We start from the raw sequence: 13,050 nt of genomic DNA, 5'->3' as shown, positions 1-13,050 counted from the left end.
ACTAGCAAACTCACTCTAAAATGTAATTAAAACTAACTTAATTTGAAAACAAAAATTCACAAGAAGATTAAAACTAAAACTAATGAAAAATCCAAAACTATTATAACCTTGCAAGGGAATTCACTCTTCCAATGAGGGACCTCACAAAGATAGAAGTACAAGAATTTGTGTGTGTGTGTGTGTGTGTGTGTGTGTGTGTGTGTGTGTGTGTGTGTGTGTGTGTGTGTGTGTGTGTGTGTGTGTGTGTGTGTGTGTGTGTGTGTGTGTGTGTGTGTGTGTGTGTGTGTGTGTGTGTGTGTGTGTGTGTGTGTGTGTGTCGCCCTCTAAAATACACTAACCTTCTGTGTATATATAAACTAGTTCAAATTAGCTCCACCTTGACCAACTATACCAATAAAATGCCACTTACATAATAATGCATCAGTCATGATAATCCAGTAATATAATATTTAATAGTGTACCACTCATAGGGCTGCATTATGAGTACTTTTATTTTAAGTAATACTTAATAATACATATGCACTTTTACTTAAGTGACTTTTAAGTACTTTTATATGGCAGTATCGCTGCTTTTACTTAAGTAAAGGATCTGGATATTTCCGTCACCGCTGATTTTTCAGTGAAAGTCAGCAGGTCTTAAAGCGTCTTTCACATGTCCTGATGAAATATGGTCTGTATACCTTTAAAAGTCTGGGGGGTGGGGGACAATATAACGTCCTGTTTGCAGTAGAGGTTGATGGTTCAAACGTATCATTGACCGCTCGGTGTCTGCTCTTATCTTCTCCCCCTGGCCTTATCCCCGCAGCGGCCAGACATGGATCAATCCCACCCGGAATTGGGTTTCACATCCCGGAAGCAGAGATGTACACATGGGTCACTTTCATCGACTCGCTGCGGCCATGGCCATAGGTATCCATCATACGTACCATTGACTGGTTGTGACCATGAAGGTACAAATTCATCACAAAGAGAGGCTGCGGTGAGCGAGGTCAGCGGAAAGCAGCGGCTACTTCTCGTCTGCAGCCATCTGGAAATGGAGCCTTTAGAGATATTATCTTTAATGATGATGTAATTACAGAATGGCATCATCGTACAGTGACAAAAAGTTACTGGCAAGCATTTAATCTATTCAAAATCCTATTTTATATGATATGACACCTCAAAATATGCAATGCAAAACAAATTATTGAACCAGAAATGTAAAATTCAGTCAGTTTTTGTTTATATGCATGTGTATCTGATGCAGGGATGAGCAACTTAAATGCTGCAGGGGGCCACAATTTTTCATTGACACTACCACAGGGCCACATATAGGACCGTGCACTTAACCAGATATGATGAAACTTTAGAGATATTATCTTTAATGATGATGTAATTACAGAATGGTATGATCGTAAAGTGACAAGAAGTTACTGGCAAGCATTTAATCTATTCAAAATCCTGTTTTATATGATATGACACCTCGAAATATGCAATGCAAAACAAATTATTGAACCAGAAATGCAAAATTACAGTACAGACAGTGTCAGTTTTTGTTTATATGCATGTGTATCTGATGCAGGGATGAGCAACTTAAATGCTGCAGGGGGCCACAATTTTTCATGGACACTACCACAGGGCCACATATAGGACCGTGTACTTAACCAGATATGATGAAACTGCAATTTCAAATATGTTTACAGTGCAGTAACTTAATATATTTCATGCTCAAATGCATGTAGAACAGTATAAATAGGACTACAAAAGGTTTGAAGCAAATAAAAAACTGTGATTTCTTTTTTTTTTTCAGTGCAAGAACAGCAGACCAACATTATCAACACATTAATTGCAAGAAGTAATTTTGTGCATTTTTACACTGCACTTTTAAGATTTCATGCTCAAATGTATGTAGTTGTACTGAGGGCCACTTCAAGTGAGGGTGCGGTCCGTATGTGGCCCCCGGGCCTCCAGTTGCCCATCCCTGATCTGATGGAATAGCAGCATGTAACGGCCGAATACTGTAAGATTTTTGTTCACCTGTTAGTCAAACGGGTGATTCTTCTATTTCTGTGCAATTATTTAAGAGTTTGTTTTTGTCTTTGAGTGTTTTTCTATTTGTGTGTGTGTTTGTGTTTTTGCAGGGCGTGAAAAGCTAAAGATTAATAACAGACGCAGTGATGTCGTCTCGATGTGAACTCCAGACGGGGCTGGGCTCGGCTGAGGATTGAAGGAGAGAAGATGAAGGGAAGGAAGGATGGAGAGCGAGATGAGGCAGAGACGAGGAAAAGAAGATGGTGAAGATTGATCGCCATTGACTCGGGTCCAGCACGCTGACAACTGTGAGATTCCAACAGTGAGCCTGAAACACTTGCACACACACCTCCTGAGATATGGTGAATAGTTGGAAAACATTAGCAGACGTTCTCAACGCCAGGAAGAGTCAGACTACGAGGAACAGTAGAGAGAAAAACACAAATAGACAAAGACTAATTAGAGCAAGATATTTCCTTCATCCCTTATTCTCCTTGTGTTTGCACCGGTAGGTAGCACACACATGCACACACACACACTCTAAAAAAAAATCCTCTCAGTAACTGGTTAATGTTCTCCAGTGTGTGTGTGTCCCTTGGGGAAATCCTGCTTTAATTCCCTGGGAAATCATTGTGATTTAGAGTAGCAGGGAAGTCACTTCCAATGAGAGTCAATGGGCCGCTGGTGTGGCAGTGGGCTGGGCTACTTGTGTGTGTGTGTGCGTCAGTGCAAGTGAGTGTGTGTCTGCACCATATACCTAAAGTGAGTTTTATCTAAATATAATTAAATCAACATGATAACACAGACTCAGCCGTTATAGAAGCTGCTGGTTAATTAAAATAGCGATAAATGGCCGTGTGAATGGAGTGAATACAGTAGTATAGACAAAAGAAATCACATCTTCTGCAAATTATGCAAGATACAAATGAGTTCATGTTGTTTTAAGGTTTGAATGTATAGAGCAGGGATGGGCAACTGGAGGCCCGGGGGCCGCATACGGTCCGCACCCTCACTTGAAGTGGCCCTCATGCATTTGAGCATGAAATCTTGAAAGTGCAGTGTAAAAATTCACAAAATTACTTCTTGCAATTAATGTTGGTCTGCTGTTCTTGCACTGAGAAAAAAAATCACAGTAAGAGGTTATTTTTTATTTGCTTCAATCCTTTTGTATTCCTGTTTATACTGTTATACATGCATTTCAGCATGAAATATGTTAAGTTACTGCACTGTAAACATGTTTAAAATTGCAGTTTCATCATATCTGGTTAAGTGCACGGTCCTATATGTGGCCCTGTGGTAGTGTCCATGAAAAATTGTGGCCCCCTGCAGCATTTAAGTTGCTCATCCCTGCATCAGATACACATGCATATCAACAAAAACTGACTGAATTTTACATTTCTGGTTCAATAATTTGTTTTGCATTGCATATTTCGAGGTGTCATATCATATAAAATAGGATTTTGAATAGATTAAATGCTTGCCAGTAACTTTTTGTCACTGTACGATGATGCCATTCTGTAATTACATCATCATTAAAGACAATATCTCTAAAGTTTCATCATATCTGGTTAAGTGCACGCTCCTATATGTGGCCCTGTGGTAGTGTCCATGAAAAATTGTGGCCCCTTCCAGCATTTAAGTTGCCCATCCCTGGTATAGAGAATGCTAGAAATGTGCACACACACACACACACACACACACACTTCAAAGGCTTTGAAATACCTGCAGCAGGGTTGAGGCTAACGCTCTGAGAGTTTCCGTTGACCCGCTGCAGCTTAAAACCGTTGTGGGGTCCGGTGCCATGAACGGAAGCAGGCCGGGGTTTGGGGCTTCCGTGCCTGGGCTTTTCTCTGCTGCTGCTGCTGCTGCTGATGCAAGGAGCTGGAGGTGGAGGCTGGCAGAGCAGGCGGAATGCAGATAGGATCTCTGTGGGGGGGCGTGAATGTGTGATCGGAGACTAAAATCATTACAGTACGCCTGGTCACTGTGTCCTTGGCTCTTCCGCTGAGCTGAGGCTGATGCTGATGCTTTCCTCTACTTTCTCTGTCCCGTTCTTTTGACAATTTCCCACTATGCTTTTCTCTACGAAGCCCTGCACGCCATCCATCGGCTCTCGACAAAGACATGCTTTTCCTCACAAAATTTAAAAAAAAATGCTTGCTGCAGGTAATAACTCGCCGTCCCTGCAATGTTTTAATCGTGCACACATGATTCATAAAGTATTCTACTCCTTAAAGAATTGTCACTAGCACTTATTGATGCACTAATAGCTCTTATTGCACTATACCTTGATTGTTTGCTTTTATACTTCCTGTAAGTCGCTTTGGATAAAAGCGTCTGCTACATGACGAAATGTAAATGTAAATGTAAGTCAACAATGATGCAATTAGTGATAATAACGCAACAAAACATTACACCAGTGCACCTTAGTGGACCAATTTATGTGTATTGATTTATAAATCAGTTTGTCAATGCATTATTAGGATCCCCTTTTTGTCAGGAGGTTCGATATAAATGTATTGCTTTTACAGATTTATCATAAAGGAGGTGTAAATACAGTCAAATTTGACTCTCCTGTGAGACAGCATGCAGTCGGACAGCTTTTTTCTAAAACATTTATTAGAAATGATTGTTTGTGATGTGTTTAAAGCTTTCAGGCTCGTGCGGTTTGAGTTCTTTGAGTCCAGCTGAGCGTCAACATGTGTGTTGAGTCCTGGAGTCAGAATCTATAATGACTTCCATCATATGATACTGTACATAATACACAAAGCCTCTTGTTTGACTCTCTCGCTCACACTGCAGCTTTTACATGAGAATCTAAAGAAGGAGAACAAGGTGATAAGTATCCCCTGTAGACAACTAAAAACGGTTGGGTTTTTTTTTGTTATTTTGGGGTGATTATCATAACTGTAAATATAGGCCTCTTTCTCCTGATTCACCCTAGCTGCACTCATGCCCCCAGGCTGCAGTGGCTGCCCAGAGAGAGAGAGGGAGAGAGAGAGAGAGAGAGGGTAGAGAGAGGTAGAATGTAAACTAGACTCGCCTTCCTTGGGTCTCATTGGTTGATTCTCTGCCTAGCGGTTTTGTCCTTGAGAATGTGCAGACACGGGGCAGATAATGTTCTGACACCAGAAACTCTAGACCGGGACCAGATCAACACTTACTCCTTTCTGCTTCTTCTTCTTTTTCTTCTTCTTCTTCTACTTCTTCTTCTTCTCTGCTTGTATTTTCATACTACCCCAGACACGCAGATAAGAGAGAAGAGCGAGTTGATATTTTTGTGTCAAAATCACGTTTTTTTTAAACTCATAGCATTGCACGATCATTTGCAAAATGGAAATATCTGAATTTGATGTTTTGTGCATGCGCATATTTTCATGCAGCAGCGATTAAAAGGGAACAGACTTGTGCACGCGTGTCGACACATGGCAATCATAAATTCCATTAATGTTAACCATAAAAATATCACACCCGCAGGCGCGCACAGGGGATTATTTTGAAGCTGAGGTCTGCGCATCACGCGACAGGATCTGCCTTTTTTTAAGGGCTCACATTGTGTAACATGCAGTCGGATTTAGCCTTTTTGGTGAATTCAAAGCCAGATTATTACCCGCTTAATGCAAATGTGAGTTTTTTTCATCTCTTCTCCGGTATGTTGCAAGGTCAAAGATCTCCTTTTACCGTGCGCTCTGGTGACGGCGGGGTTTCTGCACAAGTCAGCATGGCAGCAGAGGCCAGCAGCATGTGGATCTCCCTGCAGCGCCACATAAACGGCCAGACCCGGTGATCTAATCACAGGAGGCCAGTCAGTGGGCTCCGATCCAAAAGTTTCCACATTATTCTTAAAGTCTGAAAATAAAATAAAGGCCAAGGACAAATGGCACACACGCAATTAAGGAGAAAAAGTTCTGAACAGATATAATAATTTCCCTATATTGCTTTTTTAGCTCTTTTTTTCCTTTTTGGCAGAAAGTCAGTGTGCTCTGTGTGGGATTATTAATTACTGCTAATATGACTCAGTCTGACTTTGTTGTCAAATCATAAGTATATGGCGGCAGAAAAAAAGTCTGAGAGGTAATTATTGCCATTTCAATGACTTTAATAAGCAAAATAGGAAACAATTTCTTCCAAAAACAACCAAAAATAAGACAAAACAGAAACCAGCCTGAATGGAACAGTTCAAATTTAAGTGTTTAACTATTATTTATATAAACAGGATTGAAAATTGATCCCCATCATCGCAAAGTACATGGAATATGTGAAAACAAACAACAACCCGCTGCTGCAGTTTCAGTTCGATTTCAACACAGTTGAATCAGAAACAAACCAAAGATTGTTAAATGCATGACTTTTCAACAATAGTTTTCAAATGCAAGCACCATGCTTATTCGATATGATCTGACAGTTTGTTAATTTAAATCATTAAAATAAAAACTTTGACTATGCATCTGGCCACCAGAACCAGAATCATCAAATAATAATAAAACAGACAAAAATACGTATTACATAACATAAACATTGTTTTCATTTTGAGAATTTGTACAACCTGAATCCCCTTTTTTACTGACCGGCAGAAAAAAAATCAGGAAAACATAGAACATTAATAGTCAAACTTTGTATTAAAATGCTCGCGCTATTTAAATATTAACTCTACATAAAACCCCTGACAAGTTGTTGTTTCTTTATATTGTTAAAAATATAAATCATTGATATCAATATGCTACAGGTGGCCGCCAATCGGAATGAGAGCTTTTGTTTGAGTTTGATGCGGTTTGTTAAAGAGTTAATAGAAAGGCAGCACTTTTCTGAATTAGTGGCACAAAAGCCACGTTGGATTATAAGGACAGAGAGCATTAACCCACAATGTGTGTGTGTGTGTGCTCAACAGCATATAGAAAACTTGTAACCTCGTCTTAATGCGCCTATTGTGTGCAATCTGGTCCAATAATATTGTGGCCACATGTTTGTCTCCATGTGCCCAAATATCACTCTAAAACTTTGCACATAATAATATCACAATATAGTATCATAGTATGTCTTCCTGGAGGGAGGTGTGCACAAACTTCAAAATGAAAACTTGCAAAATCATCATCCAAAAGTGCACTTGACACACAAAGTTTGTTGTATTTAAATGCAACAGAAAAAATGCACTCCTCTCTCAATCAATACCCCAACATGTTTTTAAAAAAATCATACAAAATAAATGAAATCAAAACACAACACAAAGAAAGAAAGAAGTTAAAACCAGCCTCCTCAATCTTGTTGTGCAGTTTTGCGGTTGCATAATATTTACAAGCCCAAAGAAACCCACACCATATGATACTGCACCGGCAGTCCTGCTGTTCTTCTCTAACCCCCCAAAAACTATGGAGAAGCGCAGATCAACAACATGCTCTTAATATACACGAGAAGATGAAAGTACAAAATAGAAATTATTACCGTACATGTCCAGCATGCAGGATTAATATTTAATGCAGATTTTTTGTTTCAATATATATTCGAATATAACCAAGCAGGCAATAAATCAATGAGATGTTGCATAAAATGTCCCCCCCGTGACGGGTTAGTAGACAGAAGTTAAATTTGCATAAAGTGGAGTCTTGCTTTTGGACATTTCTCAGATTACGGGCCCACTTGTCGAATGTGAGTCTTTTGTGTCTTGTTGCAGGCTGCAACGAGGCCAGGCCTGCTTGTTGTTGTTGTTTCATAACAATGTCAACAGAATTACAAGACAACGGCCTCGACGCCAGATTATTTCAAAGCTGAAGCCTCAAAGGAAGAAAAGAAAAAGTTCATCAGCCGATCCTCTTCTTTGAAGAAGAAAAAAAAGTCTCTTCACTACAAGCAACTAATCTACAAAGATGCTGCGACTGATCAGACACTCTACGTTGCTCTTTGTATCTCAGTTGACACGTGGATGGAGAGATGATTATATATGAGAATACTATTTGATGGATTATTCTTCTAATATGAATATAATTGTTACCGTTATTAGTATAATCATAAACAGTATGGAGGTTTTTGTTCATCAGCCAGTCAGTCATTTGTGGAGAAAGGAAAAGGTGGGGGTTTGTTGTGAGGGGGGGTCACAAGAAAAGGCGATGAAGACTCACATGAAAAACTCTGGAGATGAAGGGTTGTCACTGGTGGAGCCAGCCTCGCGGAAGCCGTTATTGGGCCCTGACCCCGTCAGTTTCTCACACTTGAGTTTGTAGGCGTCCCGCTCCCTCGCCAGCCGGCTGATCTCCGCCTTCAGCTGCTCCACCTGGTTAATCAGCTGCGTCTTCTCGTTCTCCAGCACATGCTTCTGCTGCACCCGCTTGAACCTGCAGGACTGCGCGTAGCCCCGGTTCTTCAGGGTCCTCCGCTTCTGCTTGAGGCGGATGACCTCGTCCTTGGTGAAGCCCCGTAGGTGTCTGTTGAGCTCCCTCACCGACATGGACACCAGCTGATCGTCGGAGAAGCGGTCCTCCACGTTGAGCCCGCCCCCGGAGCCGTGGTGGCCCCCCGACTGGCTCAGGTGGCCGTGCGGATGGTGGTGGTGATGGTGGCGGTGGTGATGGAGCGACTGGTGGGAGTCTGGCGACACCGGGGACGGGCTGTCGGGGTCCTGGCTGTGGTGGTGGTGGTGCTGGCTGTGTGGGTGGCTGTGTCCGCCCGGGTGTCCGGACAGTTCGTCGGCGTGGTGCGGGATGCCCCCTGCGTACGGGTGATGGTGCTGCTGGCCGTGGCCGTGGTGGCTGTGGTGGTGGTGCGGGCCCCTGTAGCCCTCGAAGGCGCCTTGCTGCTGCAGCTGCTGTTGGACGTGCGGAGGCGGAGGGTGGCCGTGAGCTGTGGCTCCGATCAGGGCCTCCACTGCGTCCTCCGGGGTCAGGCTTAGCGTCTGCGGGTCGATCTGCTGGTGGTACCCGCTGTTCGGCATCCAGTACATCTCCTCTAGGTGGCTTTTCTGCTCTGTGGGGCTGAAGCTGGGTGAGGAGGGCACCGAGCTGCAGGGTGTACTGATGGGGGTGGACGACACGGAGCCCTGCGGCTGGAGACGGTTACACTGGCGGACCCCGTTGCGCTCCAGTCCGGCCAGGCCTTCCTTCTTCACGTCAAACTTCATCAGGTCAAAATCGTTGACATATTCCAGAGCCAGAGGGCTGCTGGGTAGCTCCGGGCCCATGCTCAGCTCGGCACTCATGCTGCCGTCGCGACTCTTTTGCAGATTTGCAAAGGTACTTGCGAGCGTTGCAAAAACTGACTTATTAACCAGCGCGTCTTCTCTCCTTTCTTGTTTCATGCAATAGTTCTTTTGGCTCCTCCACCGCTGTGCACAGACTTGCTGTAGCATGAAACACCGTGTGGCGGTGGAAAAAAAGGAAAATGAAAAAAAGTAGTGGAGGAAAACTTTCACACTAATGCTCTGCACACGGTTTGCGTCATATAGCCTACTTCTGCTGGGATAATCTGGCAGAGAGACCAAGCGGAGGTAGAAAGCAATGCGCCTCAGTGCAAAAGTAAAACCTCAGTCCCTTCAGTAGAAGTGTATTCACACACACAAAAAAAAGATAAATAATAATAAAGGAAATACCACGTCTGGTCGCTGAAACGGGCACCAGTCCTCGTTGCGACTTCTTGGTTGTAAGTCCTTTTTTTTCTCCAGGAAAATAATAGGAGCAAATAAGCGGAGTAAATAGGGCGTCTGATTTTCGCTGAGAAGCAGCTTCTCCAGCTCTGCACCGCAGAGATTTAAAGGCTCGCCTCTCTTACTCTGTCCCACTCTGTGGTATCCAGCAGACTGCGCTTGGAGCCAGCCAGCGCTTTATCCTTATAGCGCACCGTGACGTCGAGCTGAAAGGCTGGATCCGGAGCGCGCAGCTCTCCAATGGGAGCGGGACTCTGGGCTGAAATAGAGGAAGAGAAGGAGGAGGAAAACAGAGGAGAGGAGGGCGCACAACACAGTCTTGACAGCTACAGACAGTCAGCTGACCGACTTCCCTAAAAGCAGAAGGTGGGAGGAAAGAGAAATGCCTTCACTTCGTGGACACGACTCCGGTGTAACGCGCTGCTTCTTGTCTTTCCATATCACTTTCAGATCTCAGTGAGAGTAATGTGAGTCATTTACAGGCGACAATACTGCAGGCTCAATTATCTGTTTCTGTAATAGCACTTTTATGGCACAAACTCCCTTAAACAAACAAACAAAATGCACCACAATAAAACCTCAGTTTAAATAAAATGAGTAATATGAAAATCCAGTTGTTTCCAAATGCACCTTGTATAATTTTCCGGAATAAAACTGTATAACTAAGAAACAAAGACAGTGCATAGGCTACAATTCCCTTAATTCCTCCACTGTTATTTGCAGTAAAAGAGCTTTTAAATGACCTTATTGGACTTATTAAGCTACTTTTTGCACCAAATATATGTTGCAGTGCTTTCAGACAGTAAGTTTACGTGCAATTCCACAAAGTAACCAATCACAAGTGAGGCTGCATCTGCCAGCAGATAAAGGTCGAGGTGATATGGTCACCTTTTTTTAACACTGTTGAAAACTTGAATCTTGACCTTTTCTGGAAACAGGGACTCATGACTTTACAGTTACTCCTCTTAATGTTGCACTCACAAGCACACTTGGCTCCCAGTCAGATTTTTATATTATATTATATAACCCTTAATTCTAACAATAATTTCAAAATCATTTTATATCTGTGATCATAGATGTTGATCTTGCTTCACTGAGATATTTTTGATCATTTAAGTTCTGATAGGACCACAGCTCTCCTGGGTGTATTTGCATAACCCTGTGTTATAATAATTATGGGTGAAGTGTGTTTTTTCTGGTGAAAGTAAAGTTGACTTTGTTCAGAGCCTGTTATTACTCCCGGATTCCCACATCAGGCTGCTCTTGGCTCGGACACTTAGTTTTACACCGTGCAGCATCACGACAGGGAAGAAAACAGGCTCAAGGCTGCCCCTGCGTGGGCAACACGTGAACCGGTGGAGCTGCACAGATGCTGCTTATAGATTATAGAATTTTTTTTCCTTTTCTTTTTTTTATTATCTCCGTGCTAATTGCTCGTTTTAAAGGTCACATCCTGCAATTATGACTGGCAGCAATTAATCTCAGTCATTTGAGCCTCATAAACACTCGCATGTTTCATCATCTGACGCTGTCTAACAGGTAGTTTTTGGACAAAATAGGATCAGATCCTGCAGTATTTGTGCGCGAATCATCGATCTGATCTGATTTGTCCCTTTAAAAAAAAAAAAAGAAGGGGGAAAAAAAGTACTGTGAGCAAATGTCTCGCTTCCCTGCAAAAAGAAACTGCTTGTAAATGAGTCAATTTGAAGGATCGATTGGATTATCATTTCGTTTCCACCTCATATCCACGCTTGAGTACAGCCGCGACCAGAGCCTATTGATCAGGCTGTTTGTAAGAGGAGGCTGCCAAAGATGAGATCCGATAATGAAGGGCTTATTTGTTTGGTTTAAATTCTTAATCAGTTTGCAGCAGAAATGAACTCTAAATCCAGTCATAAATCATAACCCATACTCACTAACTCATAATATCTTAATTTGCTTTAGTCTCTATATATTTTTTTTAATTCAAGTTATATCTAAGGATATTTTATCTTATATAAAGTCTCACCTATATTGTTATACACAGCTGGATGTTTTTAAAAGAGCTAAAAAATATATATGAAATCATAAAATTACAGTTTTCACACATTTTAAGGAACATTTTTTATAAAACATTAATATGAAACTTTTCAGATATTAACGATAATCACTTACCTATTAGTTTATTATTGTTAATAATGTTGGTATTATAATGTTGTTATTATTATTTATCATTATCTTAAGTCTTTTATTATTAGATTTTATTCGCTTAAATCAAAATTACTCTATCATAACTGTCTATTTTGATCAAAGGCTAATTAAAGTGCATTTAAAGCGACTCTGGGTTGTATTTATTCCTAATAGGATTTTTTAAAAGCTTTTTTAGAAAGAGAATATATCGTTTCTAAGCCTATTTAGACGCTCACTACTTTATCTCCCCTGCATATAACTCCATACTGATGCACTCAAATGCAAACTCGGTTTTTTTTTCTCATGCACGATATAAAACGTGCAGGTAGCGTTCAAGTTACAGCCATCCTGTTTTTTTTTAATTCCCTTTCACTGCAGGCGAGCTTCTCAATTCTCTGCTCCAACTTCAAAAGCGCCCTGAGCGAGTAGTGCCGTGCCGAGCCGAGCTGCTCTAAAACCCCTTCCCAGCGAGGCCGACCCGACGGCAGCCCCATTAGGTCGTAATGCTCTCTAATATAGCCCGAGTCCACCGTCTAATAGATCCAGGCAGGCCTGCCGGCGGCTCTCCCCCTTCGGTAATAACGGGCTGTAATGGAGAGACGAGATGTAAAAAAGCGTCCATGTCAGCAGCATATCGGTGGTTAATGATCTATTAAGTGATCCGTGTGCTTATGGACAGCGAAAAAAAAGTGTTGATGCTTGCTTATTCGCCCCTAATGAGAGTCCCATCCTACGGATTTTAGGAATGAATAACAGAAATAAAATCACCTTTATAATGATACATTTAACAGTTGACGCATGGAGGCTGCAGTGGCTGCATTGCTTCCCACAGCTCACATCTCACACCTGCAACAGGCCCGCTGCTCTCACACAGGAGGCCCATGGTGCTGTCTATAGGAAGAGACACAAATATGGATCTGTATTCTGCTCCAGGACCCACTCATGCATGTGCACCTGCTGTCCGGAGGCCGGGGTGCACTGCCAAGACCGCTTGGATCTGTGTGAGCTCAAACTTTCGTCTGCATGGGAGGATGCAAGCAGGGACTATCAGGAATACTTTTTTTATAGTCAGAATCAGACTGTGTGCCTCACTCCGAGGTGAACAGTTGGGGTTTTTTTACTTGTCTTTTGGCCGTTTGGCGTGCGTAATGATTAACTGTAATGGTCCCCCCGACCATTCCTGGAAATGTTGCAGAACAAAACGGAGGGTAGACGTGCTGGAAGGCCCGTGACAGGGAGAG

The 13,050-nt window shown here is 42.3% G+C and overlaps 1 protein-coding gene across 1 annotated transcript; it reads right to left on the bottom strand.

The window, feature by feature from the left end:
• Positions 1-6,088: 6,088 nt before the first annotated feature.
• mafba (MAF bZIP transcription factor Ba) lies at positions 6,089-9,878 on the bottom strand. Its single transcript, XM_059333942.1, has one exon. The coding sequence runs from the start codon at positions 9,344-9,346 to the stop codon at positions 8,120-8,122; it is 1,227 nt and encodes a 408-aa protein (XP_059189925.1). The 5' UTR covers positions 9,347-9,878; the 3' UTR covers positions 6,089-8,119.
• Between the last annotated feature and the right edge of the window lie 3,172 nt (positions 9,879-13,050).

This window comes from Centropristis striata, chromosome 5 (assembly GCF_030273125.1).
Source record: "Centropristis striata isolate RG_2023a ecotype Rhode Island chromosome 5, C.striata_1.0, whole genome shotgun sequence".
Lineage (NCBI taxonomy): Eukaryota > Metazoa > Chordata > Actinopteri > Perciformes > Serranidae > Centropristis > Centropristis striata.
This window is presented reverse-complemented; position numbering and strand designations above follow the sequence as displayed.